Source organism: Falco cherrug, chromosome 1 (genome assembly GCF_023634085.1).
Source record: "Falco cherrug isolate bFalChe1 chromosome 1, bFalChe1.pri, whole genome shotgun sequence".
Taxonomy (NCBI): Eukaryota; Metazoa; Chordata; class Aves; order Falconiformes; family Falconidae; genus Falco; species Falco cherrug.
In genome coordinates, this window is record NC_073697.1 from 69,675,770 (window position 1) to 69,696,694 (window position 20,925).

Consider the following 20,925-nt stretch of genomic DNA (forward strand, 5'->3'; position numbering starts at 1 on the left):
CAAAGACCTCTGCTTAGCTTGCACATTTGGAAAAGAAACCTTGAAACAACAGCAGATAAAACCAGTAGCTTTGCTGAGCCTGTATGAACTTTTACACCAACTGATTTCTTCTTTGGGTTTCTCAGAGCCAATTTAGTTAAGCCAAAAATCACCAATAAAATCCAAGACAAAGCTTTCTCAGACAGTGAGTTTAATATATAGGATAGCTTGAAACAAAATAAAAAGTGAGCACTAATGCAGATAACGAATCTGGTTCACAAATCCATACATCTGTAAATACAGGGAAACAAAGTGGCCCCTGAAGAGAGCAAGAGCTAGCAATACAAGATCATTGCCCTGTAATTAGTCCTCTGGTGCTGCAACTCCCCAGAACAGCCCAACGCACACAGAAAAACAAAGGGAAAAAAGTTTCACAAAACCTCAGGTTCACTTTAGTGATCTTAAAAAGAAAAGAACTCAGCACACTCAAAAATATATACCCTCCCCCCAAACAAACCTTAAACTTTTCAACTGGTTCTCACAAATTAGTTGAGATACTTTGAGTACTACAGAAGCATTAAAAACAATTAGGATCTCAAAGACTCCTCTGGGTGTTGGCATGTAAACGCAAGTATTTGAAAGCTTTCACTTTTAGACTGAAATCCTTTACAGTGGTTGGTGGTTGTACTACAACATGTAATAACAATACAATGTACCAGTACATTTGGCACTCAAAACCAAGTTGTTTCAGAACCTTGATCTTCCACTACCCCAACAATTCATAAGAGCAGAAATTTCATGTGGAGCAAAAGTCAAGGGGTCAACATGTTTTTTTTTTAACTTGCTTTTGAACTCCTAGCAGATAACAGATAACGATATAGCTTAGTAATGCAGATTTGATCTCAAGGTAAACATGTTTTAAACTAATACCAAATGCAGAGATGACAACTTCTGACACGTCACTTTTTCTATACCTCTTAAAATTTCAAGTACTATAACCAGCAAATTTCTTGTCATTGTGTCCACCCTCATATTTACACTGTATTGTTCTACTGAAAATGGTGAAGTCATGCAACGAGTGAATATCTTTACAAGCCTGAGAAGGTAAGTTTAGATAGAAATGATGCACTGCCAAAATGTATGCATTTATATATTATGGTATTATATGGTCATTTTTGTATCAGAACAGTGTTTATGACATAATGATACAAAGGCAGCTAAACTATATATTATTTACTTTCAAACACACCAAATACTTGTGGTCAGTAAACCAGCCAGCTCCTGTCTTAAACATGGCTGCATATGAAAGCTAATCCTGAGTTAATGAGCTAATTCTGAAGAGTGAATCATGGTATGATACAAACTAATTCTGAAGCTGAAATTGGTATAGGTGTCCCAAAAAGGGAAAGCCCCAGGTTTTTCTGTTGAGCAGACTATATAATCAAGTCAAAGAAACTGAAGTCACAGGACTGGAAAAAGAATTTCCAAGTGAATTTTTCTGACATATACTTCAATATTTTCCTTGTCACAAAACTTAAAAGAGATAATATAACACTTCTTTTATGAAAGAAAAGCTCCACAGATTATTTAACTTAGTATTAACCTTAAAAACAGATCAACAAAATTAAAGACAGGAGCTCCAATGATGACAAAATAGGAGACTCATTTCACTGAAAAACTACAAGACAACTGACACACAGAATTCAGTGAAGTATTCATGAGATCCTGATTTTTTGAAATACATCTCTAGCTCATCCACTGAGATTCGTATGACAATGCAGCACAGAAAATAATGCTCAAGAATTGGAAATTTACATTTGGAAGGACTGGGCTGAAATGATTTATTCTCTCCTCTTTTGCCTGCACTGGATTTCTTTTCCTTTATTAAATAAACTGACCAAATTGTTAAACTGCACTGCTGATGTACCATAAACGTTCAGCATTAAATATCCTCAGCTACAGCCAAAGCAGGTCCTTGGATGGCTGATTTAAGGAACAGTCAGACTCACACTGAAAGCTTGGAGCTTGCTGAAAAAGTTCACATTCTTTTAAGAGAATATAAAATGGAAAGACAGGAATCTTTGCAGAGTTACAAAAGATTATTTATGCCTTTCTCTTCACTAGGGTTGCAGAATTCTGGAGAGGACATTAATCTCATTTACTTTCAGGGTCTAACACAGATGCTTTGAATCAGTATTCAATCACCTACTTTGCTCCAGCAGAACTCAGATTCCTACTTTGGTCTGCTCATTCACAGTGAACTGGGAGTCAGAGTATCGCTTGCTGATTGCAACAGGAGTGTTCAGCATTCACTCTGTCATGACAGTTCGTTCTCAGTTTTGCGTCATGAAGTCTTGAGTTGTTTATCTTAAAATGCTTTTACTGTCACCTAACTACACTTCTGATCTCACTTTACTGCACTCAGGCTTAATTTGAGCAACAGTAGTCTTCCGATCCTCAAAACCTTCTCCACAGTATATCCATTAACGAATCACTGATTTTAAAATAACATGATTAAACCAAGGATCTACTGTACTTTTTCTTCAGCATGGCTGGGCAGCATACGTTTTCGTATTTGATTGGAGCAGAAAATTCTTTTTTCACTCATGCAACATAAAAGCGATGCCAATGTGTAACAGAGAATAAATACAAAACTAACAATACAGATTAACGTAATAAGGGTGCTTCTCATAGCATCAGAAATGTGTGTCTGTAAGGACATACAGAATTTTATTTTCTCAGATATTTTAGTTGTTTTGAGAATAACTAACCAGATAGTGAAGTTTTAAAGTGGGAAAGTTATAATCACTTACCCCAATGTTAAAAGTCCCATTAAAATAGTCCAAATTTGCTTGAATGAACCAAATGTTGTTTAAACCTAGTTCATCACTTCTGTCTTTAGCACGGATCAGAGATAACTCCTTATTTTCTATGAGCACCACCTAGATTTCATCCATAGGAGAAAGTAAGGCAAAATAATACTGAGAAATCAAAGTATAACATTACCAACAACCAATCACAAACCACTGTAGTTTAATTGAGAAAAACTAAATTTTTATAGCAGAGCTGGACATCTCCAGAATGCTTAGCAGGAAACCCAACAATAATGGAATGCATTTAATAACTTGCTAATATCCATCAGCTTGCAAATATTTTATGTTTTCCTATAACTTTTGTTTCTCAGGAAAGCACTGCACACATTTGGGATTATGCTAAAAATGTGCATGTTTCAAATCTAAGTCCTCTACTGAGACACATCTGTCTTCACATTTATTCTTCCTACACGCACATCTTTTTAAGATGATTATCAGAGACCAAAAGCTCATACCATCTGTACTTTTTTTTTTTAGAATTTACCTGACATGATGGCATCATGTGAGCAAGAACAATACCAACATGGCCCTGTGAAAACAAAAACAAACAACAAAATCTGAGTCACTTTTCAGTGTCCCCTGTTGTTGACCTATTACATGACAAGCATCCCCTAACCAGTAACAGAACCCTTAAAAGCAACTAAAATTTCAGCATTTGTACTTTAGCTTTGTGGCAGCAACCACCCACAACTGCAAAGATGAAAGCTGAAAGAAACCAAATCATATAAACAAGAATATACATTACCCCTCCACTGCAAAAATCCACAATCACATCTCCAGGCTTAGCAAGCTTTGTCACTGCTGCTACCAAATTATTCAATTGCTGCTGCTTCCTCAGAGCCCGGTCTCTAGACATCTTCCCTGGGAATGAGAGAAAATGCCCAAGGCGTGATCAGCAGTTCTCAACATTGATACTTTAAATGAGTAACAGCAAATCACTGCAAATGAAATTTATGGCTGAGACTAAAAACTGGCTGGAACATTTGAGCACCTGAATCCACTTGGAGCTAAATTCACAAATACTTGACAAAGCTTTCTCTGTACCTCTACCATATTTAAAAAATTATTTTCTGGTTGTTGATGTTAATGTATCCTTAGGAATGGACTCATATAAACTTCATGTTAACTAACCAAATTGGTGTAAGCTCTAGCCTGATTATATTCCAAAACTGTGAATCATCCCCAGAAACAGAGCTCAAACCCATGCACATTAAGGCTGCCAAAATAAATCCCTGTTTACTATATCTATACACTATCCTTAAGCATCTTGTTTTTAAAAGTTGTACTCTTTGTCCTGTCAATTTTCAATTTTCACAACAAGCAGTCTTGTTTATTTAAATGACTGTGTGCAAGGAGGCACTTCTCAAAGTGACTACTCCTGCGCAGCAAAGTCTGGCTTTCCATCACATCTGTAACAACCAGAAACAGAAAAACTATTAATTTCCTACAAATGTGCTTGATAAAGTCCAACATACCGTTGGTTCAGATACAATGAACTTGTTTAGGCAGCTCTTACGTATTTGTAAAGATGCATTTTGTCTCAGTGGGGCTAACAAAGTGCTGACAGATATTTAATACTCTTTTCTGTTTGTTCAGAAAGCAAAGTTTGACATAAATGTTGACAGTAAAAATATTCATGAGCTCATATTTACAGTAAGAGAAAAGGTACTGAAACAACTTTCTTGAATCAGTTTTCATGAAGGAAGTTTAGGTGTACCAAGCAATCCTAATGCTCTCAGAAATATAAACATATTTCCTACTTGGAGCATCATGTCACATTTGAGTATGGGCACTCTCCAGTTTTGTATAAAATCATTAGCTTTCTCTAATAAAATATATATTTTTCCCAGTACTGAGGAATAGTTGAGAAGAAAACCCACAAATCAGTGATGTTTCCTGGTTACTACAAAAGTAGTTCAATTATCATCTCATCATAAATTCCATTTACTATACAGTTTATTTTTTAAATTTCTATCCTGATAATGTATTCTTTTGTATTATATCTTATTGTAAATAACATTTCACTTTAGAAATAATTCATCAAACTCAACAAGCTCATCTGATAAAACTATCACTGCTTTGTTTAGGGTAGAATGAGAAGAAAAAACAACCACTTTTGAAGACACTGCATTCTACACTGTCAGGGCAAAGAAAAGAGAAAAACTGACAACAGAAGGCAGAGGAAGTAGGGCAGAGTTCATTCTCCACAGTTACTGCACAGACAGTCATTTAAAAAAAACAACAAACCAGCATAATGACATTTTTAAAAATACTCCTAGGTGACTGCACTGCATGGTGACATTAAAATGTGTACTACCTTTTAATGGAACTTTTAAAGAGATTGAACACAACCTCTTCACTTCTTATTAACTTTGTAAGTATACTTTATAGTACATTTTATAAAAATAAAACCACTGTTACATTTCAAACATTTTTTACACTTTGTGAAAGTTACCAAAAAGAAAAGTCCCACAAAATTAAGCTTTCTAATGACAAAAACATATACAAGGACTGCAGATATGAAACCTTTACCATATTATGTAAAATGATAAATACATTTTAAGGAATCATAACGAATCATCTATTTCACATGAATAGATCCTTGGAAAACACTTTTACCGAAGGTTATACTAGAAACCCCAATTCCTTGTGTGCCAAATATCTATGTAAACTGCTCCATTGTTTGCCTCTAATTTTCATGCTACCACTTGATCAACAAATGTTCAAAATGTTCTCAACATCTACAGTTCTAACTGTAGCCAATGGAAGATGCCAGCATTCCATCACGTGCAAAATCAAGAGCTATCACTGTGTCAGTTAGAACCTGTGAGGTCAAACTTGTAATATGTTAGATAGACAGGTACTGTAATATTAATACCTAAAAAATCCTATACTTCAGAAACACACAAGTACATTCTCTGTCTATGTGTACGCACAATCACAATGGATTGACTGAGTTTTAAAAAGTAGCTGTTGTCCTGCACGTAGTTTTAATCTAACTGAGGCTAACTGAGCAATAAATGAAAATAATCAAGAGATCTAATTTATATTTGTCTGCTATATCCCCCATACCTGAAATACAGCTGTGGCAAAGTTGGGGACACAATAAGCAGGGACTTTATCTTGATAATACAGGCTACTACTTGGGTTTGTTTTCATCAATTGACAGACCTTATTGGGTTTGTTTCAATTACTTCAATTATACCTGATAAAGTATTTAATAAAATAGTTGTTGCTCTAAAATCAAAATAACCAGATGCCCTCCCCTCTTATGGAGTGTCCTGGTTTCAGCTGGGATAGAGTTAATTTTCTTCTTAGTAGTTAGTACAGTGCTGTGTTTTGGCTATGGTGTGAGAGCAATGCTGATAGCACACTGATGGTTTTGGTTGTTGCTGGGTGATGTTGATACTAAGTCAAGGACTGTTCAGTTCCTCAGGCCTTGCCAGCCAGAGGGCTGGGGGTGCACGGGGAATTGGGAGGGGACACGACCAGGACAGCTGACCCAAGCTAGCCAAAGGGATATTCCATACCATAGAACGCCATGCTGAGTATGTAAACCGGGGGGAAGGAGGAGGAAGGTGGGGACATTTGGCATTATGGCACTTGTCTTCCCAAGTAACCGTTAGGCATGATGGAGCCCTGCTGTCCTGGGGATGGCTGAACACCTGCCTGCCCATGGGGAGTGGGGAATGAATTCCTTGTTTTGCTTTGCTTGTGTGTGCACCTTTTGCTTTACTAATTAATTATTCTTATCTCAACCCCTGAGTTTTACATTCCTTTCGGATCCTCCTCCCCATCCCCCTGGGTGAGGAGGAGTGAGCGAACGAGCAGCATGGTACTTGGTAAACCACGACATGGAGGCAGCAAGAAACTGAGTCACGTTTGAATTCTTTCATCCAATAAGCAAATGAGCAGCCAAGCAAGTCCAGACTTTCCAACAAATACAGCTTCCTTAGAAGCCTACTAGAAGTTGCCCGTGCACAGTATCTAAATCTGATTATGATTACAGAGCCATAAGAGGTGTGACTGCAGCTCAGCTCAGTAAATCTGAGCTTGCTTTAAACAACCCAGTTTACAGCAACACTGCTACAACAGCTCTACATTTAGGGCAAGATAGCCTTCCAAAAACCTGTTCAGCTCCTATACTGCTAAAGCCCAAGCTACCAGCTTAAAATTATATCAGTTTATCTGTATAAACTGCAGGCACACTCCTACCTGCGGTATAAGCCTACCCTCGTGATACTGCAGGTCCAGAACTAGTGGGCAGCAGCAGCAGCACCAGGCACAAATAGCGAGAAGGAAGCAAGGACCTAACTCCTGATCAGTACTGGATAAAATTTCAGATTCAGCACAAACCAGAAGAACAGGCTTTCCAAAAGCATGATAGAAGCATAAACAGAGTTTTTTGTTTGACGCAATTCAGTATGGACTTGTCCTTTTAACCTCAAGAGAGCCAAAGCACACAGAAGCTCTTAGAAATGCACTGGGAACATAAAAGGTCAGCTCTGTTCTTCAAAATGGGTTGAACACAACAAGATTTGCCTCCTAAGCTTAGGTGGCTTCATTTACACTGCAACTCATTTTGAAAAGGGGTTGGCTCTCACAAGTATTAGCTTAAAAAAAAAAACACAAAAAAACCCACTAAAAAACCCCCAAACCTGACCTTTGACCTTCACAGATTTTTTTATCTTTCTATTTGGTGAAAACAAGAAAGAAAACCACCTAAAGCTCATTCACAGTGTAAAGTGCAAGCTCCCTTGGTGGAAAGCCTCCAGAATTCAAGGCTTCCTGAGCTCAAGTAACTGCCACAATTTATTTAATGGGATTTGTTGTAAATGCTTTTTTCCCTGGTAGCTTTGCTTTTTACCCTTGTAACTTTTATATCAGTCTCTTCCATCCACTTTCAACTTCAGTCTCTATAATTGCAGGAGGGATCAGGCAGACACTTTTGTTTCCAATTCCTGCCTCTCAACAGGCATTAGCACAAATGTACTGAGCCATTTTCCTGCACTGTAACTGAAGGACAGACCACACCTGTCATGCAACAAACAGCACAAAAATCCATGCATGCAAATGCTTTTACTTCCATATCCAACTTCTCTGTTCTTATTCTCCAACCCAGAGGTTTTCCCAAGAGATCTGGGATTTATTAATATCAAGTACAAACATCATCCTGAAAAACATCATCAAATTTTCATGCTGTGCAAAGTTAACAAACACATCCTAGAGTCACTAAAAATCAAAAAGTAAATTGCTAACAGCTTTCATCAGCAACAACAGATCCACTATGTAGTTAGTCGACCTCCTGAGTATTAAATTAGTGAGAAAACTTTTAAAAAATATTAGCCTATAGCCTTGAAAAAATCTCTAAAAATTAACTCTTCATGGTCACCAACAAACCAGGTTTCATCCTCCCTTAATGGGCAGACAATAAGTACCATACATACATTCCCTTGAAAGATGGAAAAAATCACGCTTGAATCAATAGGTCTTTTGTCTGCTCTACCTCTGTATTTTGAGCTTGGTAGCTAGAATTGCAGAAACACAGTGAGCCGTGACATAGCCTGTAGAGAATGTGAGCTAATGTGGCTAAATCTTCTGTGTCTAAAAATGCTACAGCTCACTTTGCATTTCTCAAGCCCTGTGATGGCCAACAATGCTAATTGTTGTCTTCAAGAACAATAAGAAAGCAAGCTGGAAATTGAGCCCTACAAGGCAAAACCTTGAAGAATATGGTCTTTTCCTACAATATGCGGAAAGGCCCCCGTAAAATGGTTTGTTCCCTTCTTAAGAACCTAACTGACAGCTTACCACACAATCCCAGAAAGATCCATTTTTCTTTCCAATTAACGGTCATAACAAAATTACTTTATTTGGCTTCATGAATCCAACATTACTGTTAATTCAGCTTTTGTCAAGCAGAATTTTAAAGTCTCTGTGGCACTTGGAGGTCTTGCATTTTGGCACCAAGGCAGAAGGCAAAAAGCCCTTTATTTTTATATTACCTTTCTTTAGTGTTCAAGTTCATATAATCCTTCTGTCCTCAAATAATACTTCCATATTTCTCAAGTTAAACTTGAGAAGTCATTGAAGTTTCCTTAAATAAGCAAAGCCCAAATATCACCTCTAAGACTTTAACCCTATTCAACTGCGAGGTCATAACACAGCACAACTGAACACACAGCTACTAAAACATACATATAACACACAATGCATGCATTCTCCTACTCCATAGAGCAGAATTGCACACTTAATGTTCTAGCACAAATATCTTTTTATTGGGTTTTCCATAAGCGTCACATAACTAATTCAAATGATAACATTAGTCTGCTTTTCACAGAAATTCAGGTAGAGTATATTTATTGCTATATTGATTAAGAAGATTTAATCTTAGGACAGCAAAAAGGGTCAGTAACTATAAAGCAAAAGCAATAGTTATTTTATACTAAGCTGAACAAGTTTTTCTGAAACCAATGCTGGTTTGGTGTTTTTTTTTCTAGTAGTTCCTTATGATAATTCTGCATATTCTAATTATTTAATACTCAGCTTATATTTCCTTCACCTTGATGATGTTATCTCCTGCTTTACTATTTCTGATACCTGTTTGCAGGTGGGGGGGATTGTTTACTGCTTTGTTTTGGGGGTGGTTGTTCTGGTTTTGCATTATGGCTGGGTTTTTTCCTCTTCATATATAGCATTCATCATACTAATGCAGCTGTACAGTGGTTCCTATGCAACTGCTACTAAAAGTTGAATTCAAACAGATGAAGGATGACAGCTAAGCTGACATTTATTTACAAATATTCTCACTAGTCAGAAATAATAATACCTTGCTATAAAGAACTCTGCCAAATCTTGTAATAAATACAATTAGCAAGGACAATAACTTTGCTGTGGTCCAGTGGTCACCTTCATTACTCGAATGATATTCTACTTCAACTTCAGCCACTTAATTCAATCTGCGTGGGCCAGTGCTGAAAGTTGAAGATCTGCCCTCCCCTTCCCCAGCCTGGGGCCATCTTCCATCTGCCCCCTTTCACTGCACTAACCTCTCTCCCTTCCCCTCCCTCCCAAGAAGGGAACTGTTAGCCTTCAGCTACATCTGTTTCCTACTCTTACTGCATGACCATACCAGAGGAGAGAGGAGAAGTTGCAGGAGATGGGCCAGCCGGTCCCAGCTTCATCTACAAGTATGCCATAGTACAGACCCAGTTGAATCACAGTCTGAAATAAACACTACATCAAAAGGCAGAGCCATGTGAGAGGCGAGTGTGTCGCAATCCTCCTCTGCCTCTCACCCCCCTTCTATGATGATGGAGGGAGGCAACTCTGAGCAAATAGGATGACTACCTTTTTTGAGCAGTATTTTAATTCAATACAGCAAATAGTGTTTGTGGTTTTTACTCATGGGTGTAACTCCAAGTGGGGGGACACAGAAAAGAAAGTGTGGCTGTCGAGAGAGAAGTCTGACCACATCCTGTATCAGGACTTACATCTAATTGATATAAATCTGTCCATTTAAAAGCAAAAAGTTACATTCTTTAGAGTATGGTTTCAGCTTCAGGAATAAAGCAGGCTCTGATTCCAGAGTAGCTGTAAAACAATTAACACCACCAAATGTCCCTAACTGATTCCTCATGGCAGTCTAGATTGTAGAATGACACTGACCTTGCCCCTCCACTTGTCAGGCTCAGTATAAACTGTTTTCCTTCCATCCAGCTCCCTTATTGTGGCATAGCTTTCTGAAATAATTTAGTCCAGCTGTTCCCAGTGATGTTGGGCTAAAAAAGTGTCTGTCACTGGAATCTGCCTCTTATTTACTCCTGTACCAAGTGCATTAGGTCTAAGGGTCAGACTTCGAGCTCTGACATGAATGCAGCATTCAAAGGCTGGCTTCTAACAGAGTATTTTTGAAAAAGGATTTTGTTTATTTGTTTTTACTACTTTACACTGACATACAGGACAAAGTAATTTGTTTGCAACAATCTCGCTGCTGCTTCTTGAGAATTCTCTTCCTTTCCTTTGCTAAGAAAAATATTAAAGGGACACCTAAATGTGAAAAATAAATTCAAGTCTACCCAAAAAACTAAGTCTGATCCTGACCAATGCTAAAACAAATAATTTGACATGTTAAAATGAAATTTTACAAGCTTATGAAGATATGAAATGGAGTTAGAAGCAAGATTGAAAATAGTCAAGAAACACAAAACCTGCTGGAATTTGGTTACTTCTTACAATGCAAGATACTGAATCTGCTGGAATTGACAGTGACAAAGAAAATATCAGTCAAATCATAAAAAGAAAAAGTTTCACTGTTTTTACACTTTCCACTACAACACTTCCCTTGAAAATCTAATATAATTTATTTGCACAATAGGTGAATTTCCGAAATCACTGTCATCAAAAAGTAAATGAAAACCTTCAACTCTGAACAGCTTCACAGAATTTTAAAGTAGGTATTTAATTAGCATTTTCATTATATTGTGGAGGTATTTCTGGTTTGTCCTACCTGCACCAATGTATGAAGACTAAGAATCTAATTCACATTTTGGAAGGCCAGGGAACATCATCAGAATCATCAGAAACAAAAAAGACCTACTCTGAAGCACCATAAACTATTAAATATTTTTACAGCCAAAGCTCTATGCTGGAAATTGTTTTATTGTAGAAAAAACTACAGCAAACCTTGATTTTTTTCTTTTTCATTCTTCTGATCTTGCTGCCTTTCCAAGACCACCTTCCTAAGGTATACCCAAAAGCAGCTTGTAGGTGGGGAAAGTATGTGCTTTCTGGCTTTGCAGACAACCTCACAGAGTCGTAATGTGACATAAAGACAAAGGGGCCAGAGATCTCCAAAGACCACTGCGAGAACTAAATGCTCAAGCTTTTTCAAGAGGCTTTATCTACAAAGTGCAGCAGAAAGATGCAGTTACACAGGATGATGGCAACTGCACTGGCTCTTTCAGCAGTAACAGCCCTGTTAGTGCAGTGTTAAATTCCTTGGTATTTACTACTACTTTGTCTACTATTTCTTCGTGCTAATCCCAAATTCCTTTGTGTCTACTACTACTTTGACTACTATTCCTTTGTTTCTACTGTGACTTTTAGGGACCCTCATCTTGTTTCTCTGCAAGGTGCTACACTGTACCATATGAAGTAGGTCTCACTTACTGCTTATTTGAGCATGTCCTAATGCTGTACTCCGTATTTACATGGTATACACATACTTCAGCTTCCTCCTTGGCTTTCTCTAGGCACTGTGACACTGTCCCAGAAAGCAAAACAGCATTTTAGGACAGAACAGAATTGTTTTGTGCTAACAAAGACTGCTTGTAACAATTCTTCTAGTTTTTCTTATGCATATGGCCGTAACTGAAGCGCCCAAAGTGAAAATCACTCCCCCTTTTTAACCAGGTATAAATTCCTATGCAAAAATCAGACTAGAAGATAAACTTTACTACTTCGATCACCAAGGGACAACATTAAACCATCCTTTTCCTCTTCCCTAGTTCTGGATTATAATAATTAAAAAATCCTAAAATACAAACAGGAGTTCGCAGGTAAGTTGAAAAACTGCTTGCTGAATAATTCTGAATAGAAAATATAAGTAAAGCTTTCCCACATAGATGACTCAAGACAAACTATCATTATTTTTTAGTTCTCCGAGAAATACGAGCCCATTCTACCACATTTAAATTGTTGTGTTTGTTTATAGAGAATAAAACATTCGTTCAATCAGATACAAGATCAGATGGCTTTGGGCTATTATTGACTCATTTGCTCTTCCTTTACTTTTAAAAATTACTATTCTGATCTTTCTTATCACACATTCAATATGAAAAAAATATATATACATATACACATACATATATGTGTATATATATACACACATGAAAGTATTATTTTAACCAAAACCGATGTAGATATTCAACAGTAATTAATATAGGTACATTCAAAACAAGCCAGTGTCTCCTTTTCAACTCAGACTTCCCGCATCGGCTTAACTTTATTTCCTCTTAAAACAGTTTTCCCACTGATTGAATTGTAAAAGTAACTGACATGGGTCAAATTTAAAACAAAAATTTAAAAATCTGGCTCTGATTGTATAAATATTGCTTTACTTCTGCATCAGAATTTTAATGCATTAATCCTATTACAAAATACCCTACTTTATCACAGACATAAGCAGAACAGAGCAAGTGAGTAATAAAAACCAGCATCATTTACTGAAGGATTTTGTTTTTATTACTGTTCTCTGCATCTCACCTCCTCCCATTTTTAAGCTCTCTCTCCACTCACTTTTGGAGGACAAAAGAACGAACTAAAGATTCAGGGAAAACACTGTTTTATGGATCTGGTTGCAATGGAGGAAACCTCATCTATTTTTGCTATTAACATTTTATAAAATAGCTTCGTTTATAATATGGCTGTTTGAAGCAGACAGAAAGTTATCCTGCTGCCCAGAGTGCATTTTTATGACTACAAGTAATCAGGAGCCAAACAGTTTATCCAAACAGTTCAGAGGAAAGTGGGTTTTTTTGGTTTTGTTGGAGTTTTGTTTGGTTGGTTTGTGGTTTTTTTCACCCAGTGGATGTTTATCAAAACTTGTTCTGGAACTACAAGGTTTGGGAACACACCACATGCCTTTAGTTATTGGTAAAAGGGCATGTAAATGCTTACTTTTTAAAAGGCGTAACAGGTACATGTGCCAATGCTACAGCTTCATCTATTTCTAATTGTAGCAATTACTATTAAATGAAGAAAACTTCTATGAAGTTGTCTTGGCACAGAGTCTGTTTACCTTTTCCTGTCAGATCGTTGGATATTTTCATTGATACTTTGTGTCTTAACTTTTCCAGTTCATTACAACAATAATTAGATGTTCAGGAAAGTTGTGTTAGTTTATGTTATCTTGTTAACTAACATCTGAGGAGCATGGGACTAACAAAAGGCTTGACAAAGCCAAGTTTTTGTTGCCTGGAGCCTTGTTACAGCTAAGAACACATAGCTGCTCTGCACTTCAGAACTGCTCTGCAGTTCAGCACACATCAGTCTTCATTCTGCAAGGACCAGACTTTGTAGACTTCAATGCTCCTGGCAAGTCTAAGAGAACTAACAAACAGCATTGATGAAGTTATTAACATGCACACATGTAAAATAACGGAATTAACATTCGTTGGGGGGAGGGGGGGACGGGGGGACGGACAGGCGACAACAAAAAGGAAAAAACACCGAAAACAACAAAACAAACCACCCAAACCCCCAAACATCACAAATAGAGCCTATAAACTATCCTTCTGGAGAATGTATAGCATGCACTTTCAGTCAACAGATACAAGGCCAGAAAAGAAAACCTCAGCGTACGCATTGTTTTTTACTATATAAAGGCTTTTATGATCAAATGTGGTGGTATTTTAGATACAGTCAAGGGAGTAGGAGAAGAGAATGCTACAATGTGTTGTTTAAAATATATGGATACAGGGCAGGACAGGAAATACAAGTGACTTCCAAGAGAGTATTTTCTTGGGTTTTTTTAGACAGAAGTCCCTAACCAATCTGCTCTTTATTAAAGCAAGCTTTGCAAAATACCTTTATCACTTCAGGCATAAAAAAACCCCTTCATCTCACACACACTATCTTGGGGTAGTCTAAAAAGGTAAGCTATGAAAACTGACCTTTAACAACCTAAGCAGGAATTTGGCCTGCTTCCTTTTTTTCTATTAGAGGATTTTAGGCAACAAAGAAGTCACCTTTAAAGAAAAAAAAAAAAAATCAAAGATCAACAGATGCCAGTAAAAAGAAATTAAAGTTAATACTAGGCTGTCCCTGTAACTATGTTCTACGTACAAAAGTTCTTGGGGTTTTCTCCAATTGCTTAGCTTCAAAACCCATCTTCTGAATATTCAACAAAAAGCAATCCAGGCACAAACAGCTAACATCATTTTTACACATCCAATCTAGTAGCCACATCCTCCTCAGATGTTAGTTAAAAAACAAAATTGCACTATTTTAAAACTTTATTGTACTAGTTTATGAAGCCTCTATAGGTACTCAAATTAATCAGTGTTATCCACACTAGTATGTACTTGGTAGAGTCACGCTCTTCTAAATTTTTCATGTTATAATATTGCCAACAGCAATCTTTAGAAAAATCATGTATCAGCAACTTTCCCAAAACACCAGGTTAGTTCAAAAAATGAGTTACTATTCTTTTAAGCTAACTGACAAGGTCTGTTCATCCTTCTTCTCATTCTGAAGCCTTTGAGATTCATATTTTAAGCTATTTTTACAGAATCCCAAAGATCAGGGAATTACTTTGGTTTTAAATGAAAGAAGGCAATATAATACAATCATGGCATTTCAAGGAAGATATCAAACACTGTGTCATGACAGACCTGTGAGAAAAAAATTACATTGTGTTTACCCTTCTTTCATTTCTTTTTCTCACACTTATTCACATATTGCCTCTCATGTACTCCTCTCTCTTTTCTATCATTTTTCTCCCTTACTTTCAGTTCTTTAAGGTCAAGATGACATAAAGGAAAATAAAGGTGTTTAGAATTCACAAGCCATTGCAGGACCTCATAACTGACTCTACTGGACTACATGACTGCCTGAGGTCCCTTCCAACCTGAATTATATTATGATTCTACAAATGGATATGTTACAGGTAGTACAAGTGCTAAACATCCTGCTCAAAGGGCAGGTGTCAGAGGAAACAGTACAGCAGAAAGATTCGTATATAACATCTTTACTGCAGCAGCGGTCCTTGAAATTTACATCCCCTGTCCTCACCTTACCTTTTCTGATGCTGCTACCTGAGCAGTCAGCCCTTTACCTAACACTCCATATGTGCTCAAACCCATTTATCACTTATAGCAAAGTTTTTGAGTAAGATGTGAGGAGGAAAGTACATCAATACAAACCCTAAAAAGCAAAAGACGATAAAACTTTGAGGGAAGAATGAAAGAAAGGGAAAAGCAACCTCTGCTGTGCTAAACGTGGAAAAATGTCTCTAACCCCAACAGGAATGCTGGTTTACCTATGTACAATATTATAACAGATCTCAGCAACATCCAGACTTGAAGTAGGAGCTGCTCATTTTCTGCAAGATTTCTTCAGATGAAGACGTCACTGCCTGACAATGAAGCAAGAATCAAATGGTTTCTTTACCTGTCATAAGCCTAATATAGCGACTGACAGCAAGTATCTTAACTGGAAAAGGGGATCTGCTAATTCCTGCTGAATTCAGTGCTCAGCAGGGGCTAAGAGCAGTTGTCTCTTGCAGAAACAGGAGAGATCCTTCTCCAGCAGGAACCAGGGAGGGGCCCCTGCTGAGGTCAGAACAAGGGCCAGAAGCCCCTACCGCTCATGCCAACAGCTGTTCAACAGGATCTTGCCTCCAGGGGACCAACCCTAGAGACAGTTAAGAGGCAGCCTATAGACAGTACATGCAGGAACATAGCAGATTTCCCTTTCTGAGCTCCTTATGCTGAATATCTATAATTGATTGGCTAAGGAAAAGGTAAGAGCTAAATGCCTTTGTACGATAAGAAATAATGAATCATAAGTAGTTGAAGGAAAGACCAAAAGACACTTTCTGATATATATCATCTCATTAATTCCCACCACAGCCTCTAAATATGCAAAAAAAAAAAAAAATTACATACATCAGTAATTTCGATGATTCCTGTCTCTGATCTGCTTATCAGTAACAGTGAGAGAGCCTGAACTACTAATTTAGAAACAGCAAAAGCTGGCTTCAGAGGCAGACATGCTTCATTTTGCCCTCATGGGCCAAGCAATTGAACAACTTGTTGCTGGACAAACAGCAATGCTTTCAGCTTAACTTCACACATTATGCCTGTTTACCGTACAAAGATTCATGGCTGGAGGAATCCCTCCAAAACACTTACCCTGATGAAAAGGAATTTCATACGTAAAATTTCATCCTGCATTTCAGTCGCTAAAAAAATGAAATCCCACACTGCAAAGGGTTTGATGACCAATTCATAATTCATTGACATTTTACTACACAAATAACCACACCATTTCACAATAGCTGGATATGACTTCCAAACAAAGGCCTTCTAGTTGCACATGCGAAGGCCAAGGTTATAGATTTCTACCTTGTCTGCTCTACGCTGCACTCATCACAGCACTTGTAGCTTGATCCTGTATAAATCTGGAGTTTATGAAAACTTTAGTCAATCAATCTTACTGTATTGAGTGTCTCTGGTATTCAAGTGGTTTATGTTAGTTAAGGGCTGAAAAAAATATTCAAGAGTTCATAGGAAAAACAGGAGTTCCACAACTCCATCATAAGGTTTTAATCCAGCAATAGTAGCTGCTTGACGACTTAACTGTTTTCATTTCTTTTTTTTCTAATTAATTTTTTTTTTAGCAAAGTCGGGGAGGGGGGGGGAAGAGGGGGGAAGGAATCAAAACGAACTGCAGTTTAGACAGTAAACACAATTAATTCCTTTGAATACCTAGTAACTGGAATGTTTTCTATACAGTTTTGAAGTGAATCTGCAGCTTTGGACCACTGTTTTTTTAATCTCTGATGTTGTAGGTCAGCATCTGCTTCTTCCAGGTTACCAGTGTACCGTTGTAAATGTTGATGATCAGCATTAAAGCTTGTATAACCTCCAGAATTTCATTCTATAATAAACTTTTACTATAAGTACATATGACGGATTAAAAAGAAAAAAAAAGAAAAAAAGTTGTTTTCACTTAGCATTTCTCTTTCCATAGTCTCTTCCCTCCAGTGCTTTCTCTACTATGAACATAAAATGAGCAAGCCACAAGTGGCTGAGATGGCAGTCCTTTAGCCATAATTAAGTTCCTGTTACTGAATGCTAGCTGTGCAATTTTGCAGGTAGCATACCACAACCAAGTAAAGTTACCAAGTAGTCCTTTGATATGTTTATGATGCTCTAGGTAACCAATCTAGGTCAAAACCAACATGTATCCCGGCATTTTCAGCTTTGAGGAGCTCTGCAACTATGCAGAACCAGGCCACTTGCTAAGGAACTTTGGCATTTACTATCATGAAAAAAAAGCTTCTTAAATATATTCATAGAGATAGTCCACTGGTACCCCAGACACCTTTAGAGCTGTAACAGACATGTTATTTATCCACACTAATAGAATTAGGGCCTTTTGCAAATGCTCCTGGTCAAACTGCTCCTTTTTGTTGTTGTCAGTAATCCAACCCACCCATTCAAATCCTTCAGAACTTTGGTAAAGCACAAATTGACTATAATCAACACAAGCCAATTATAATGCAGTGGAAGACAAACCAATGAAATTAATCGAATAAATATCTACCTTTTTTCCTTTTAATGAATAAAAATAATGGTGTGATCATCTGGATCATACCTTCATAGCAATAGTTGTACATTACGAACTGATGCTTCTTCACTGCACACTTTATGACAGAAAGACTGTGAAGTTAAAACATTCCTGTCTTAAAACAGAAATTTTTCATGACAGGTCAAAAACATGCAACATGATGTAAAATGGTATTGTCTGCAAATTTACAAAAAGAAAACGTAATAAAATTTTGACATGTTTTAATACATTTCTGAAGGATTACACATAAGGGAAATGCCTCTCAAATAACACAGAAGCATTGGCTTATGCTATACAGCACTTAAAAATAAATACATTCCTAGATTTTCAAAGCACATATGAAATCCCAGTTAAGAGACAATTTGGATATATCAATTCAGAAAGCTGCCTAAAGATAGAAAATATTTTAATTCTGGATTATTCAATGTAAGATCACTTCAGAAACACTGCTGAAAAGCTAATTGTGCTTACAGTTCTCCACTACAAATATACATGCCTTTAACGAAAGAGCAAAAGAGAGTCTTTCCTTACTGATATTATAAGGAATAAAAGTACTCAAGGTTGCAAAGACTGTCACAGGTTAACTCATTTTTCTGAGGACCGAAGCAGAAGCAAAAATTGAGTTTCCAAGACAATGAATATATACAATTGGTACTTGTCGCCTAATCAGTGGTTCTGTTAACAGCTCCTTTTACTTGTGTCTTAACCAGCTTTTTGCTGGGTGCCCTTTTGTGTTATTCTTACATAGTTTATGCAAGCAAATAGCCAGGAAAATAATCCATTAATCCTTTCAACCACCTTTGAAACAGAGACCAGTATTCAAAAGGAAAGAAAAAAAGCTAAGGAAACTGTGGGCATCAGCCCAGTACTGTACTCCAGTCCCCCAGGCTTTACGTGTAAAGAACATTAAGAAACAAGAGACATGATTTCATTTGGTCCTTCCAAAGACCAAGCAACTCTGGACAGCTGGCCGCCAGACAAGCAGCAGTATTTTCAACTTAACTTTACACGCCACTTCTCTTTAATGTACAAACTAGCAGCATACTTGAGGCCATCTAACTAAACAGTAAGGTCATCCATAAAAACGTATCCCCAGCATGCAAACTGCATTAATTAATTCAGAGGAGGAAATGTACGACAGTATCTTCCTGCTCTCTATGTTCTCCCTCTGCAGAAGGGAAAACATCAGAGCATTTCTGTCCTTCACCTTCCCCATATATTTTACTTACTTTATTATACTTAAAAGTAGACAACCGATTTTCAGGGGATGGAGAGACACAGGAAAATCGGGCAGCATGGACTGAAGTCATTCAGCTTGCTGAATTTCCATAAATACTTCAGAAATTGATCTGAAGCTAACAGAAATGAAAAATTGTGAACTCTTTTCCAACAGAAATTAATCAGCTCAGTCAACTAAACAAAGACTCAAGGCTATAGAAACATCTGCCTTCAGAAACTTGAAAATTAATACACTCAAAAATAACTACATAAAAGTGGAAACCAAAAAAATATTCTTTTTGAAGCTATTCAACTTTTTAAAATGTGAGGATAACATACAAAAGTTAAGCCACTTTAGCATCACTTCCTCCTTAAAATGTCTTCCTTTATATACAATATAAAATTATTAAGGTTTTTTTCACAGGCAAGCAATCCCAATCACTGGTAATTACTATTCTAACCAAGGAAATCAAGCCCCACTTCTGCTAGAAAGATGAGAATATAAACTACTCCATATACTCAAGCTCAACAACAGTCACACTATCACAGCTAAGACTAGTAAAAGAATCCAGAGCAGCAGCAACGTAAGATAGATAAAAACTGTACTGCACGGATTGTTTGGTAGATTTGAACAAAGTTTGCCTGTAACATGCACGCACAGACAAATTGGGCTTAAGCAAATGCATGTAAAGCTAAGGCAGCAATACAGTCACCCACTTCTGAGTAGGGTCAATAATTTGCCTTTTTTTGTTATTTTCTTAAGTATTCCTGTTCATAAATTCCACACAGAAAAAACCTGCATCCCATTCTACCTACAATGTAGGCATTGACAGGCAGAATTATTTTTCTGGACCTATAATGGTGTGAGGAATTGAGAAGGGAAGATCCCAGTAATGCAGGTCACAATAAAACTGAAGCTGCTCAAAGTAGCTGAAAGGAACTGACAAACATGGGGACCCTTCACCTTTGCATGGACACCACCTATGAGAGCAAGGCACATACATAATCCTGTGACATATCTGAGACAAGTTCTGCAGATGCGTGAGCCCTTATATACCTAGAGCGCAAAGCAAGCATTCAAAGAGCAAGCGAAAGGGCTATTGGCATTGTGAACAAATCCTCCTTGAGGCCAAAGTCATAAAGCTGCTTTGACAGTAACTAATACAGACACAGCATAGCACACAGCCTAATCTACAGAGAAAAGTGTCATCAGTCAGATCAATACTGTTATATAATCCTTAAAATTGACATTTCTGGTAGAGGAGTAGGATTATTTTGAGGCTACTTGATGAGATTCTATGGTTTGGATTAAAGCACTTCTTTAGTAAACCAAACTGAAAAGACTCAAAGCCAGAACAAGCATCTCTAGACTAAAAGAATTACATTGTGATTACATGGGAAAGCGTTTTTTACAATAGGACAAAAAAGACTACACATGAGTATCCATAACTGAGTATTCAGAAATTTTAAGGGGTATTTTAATTACAAAATCCAAGAA

General features: G+C 37.2%; 1 protein-coding gene across 5 annotated transcripts in view; it reads right to left on the minus strand.

The window, feature by feature from the left end:
* The window catches only part of GSTCD (glutathione S-transferase C-terminal domain containing), a 72,847-nt gene that overhangs the window by 12,217 nt on the left and 39,705 nt on the right, over positions 1 to 20,925 (minus strand). For all 5 annotated transcript variants that reach the window (XM_055698476.1, XM_055698467.1, XM_027802604.2 and 2 more), the window contains 3 exons: positions 3,598 to 3,713; positions 3,337 to 3,381; positions 2,793 to 2,921 (listed from right to left, as the gene is read on the minus strand). In XM_055698476.1, the coding sequence (XP_055554451.1) occupies positions 2,793 to 2,921; positions 3,337 to 3,381; positions 3,598 to 3,713 (290 nt within the window). The remainder of the gene's footprint in view (positions 1 to 2,792; positions 2,922 to 3,336; positions 3,382 to 3,597; positions 3,714 to 20,925) is intronic.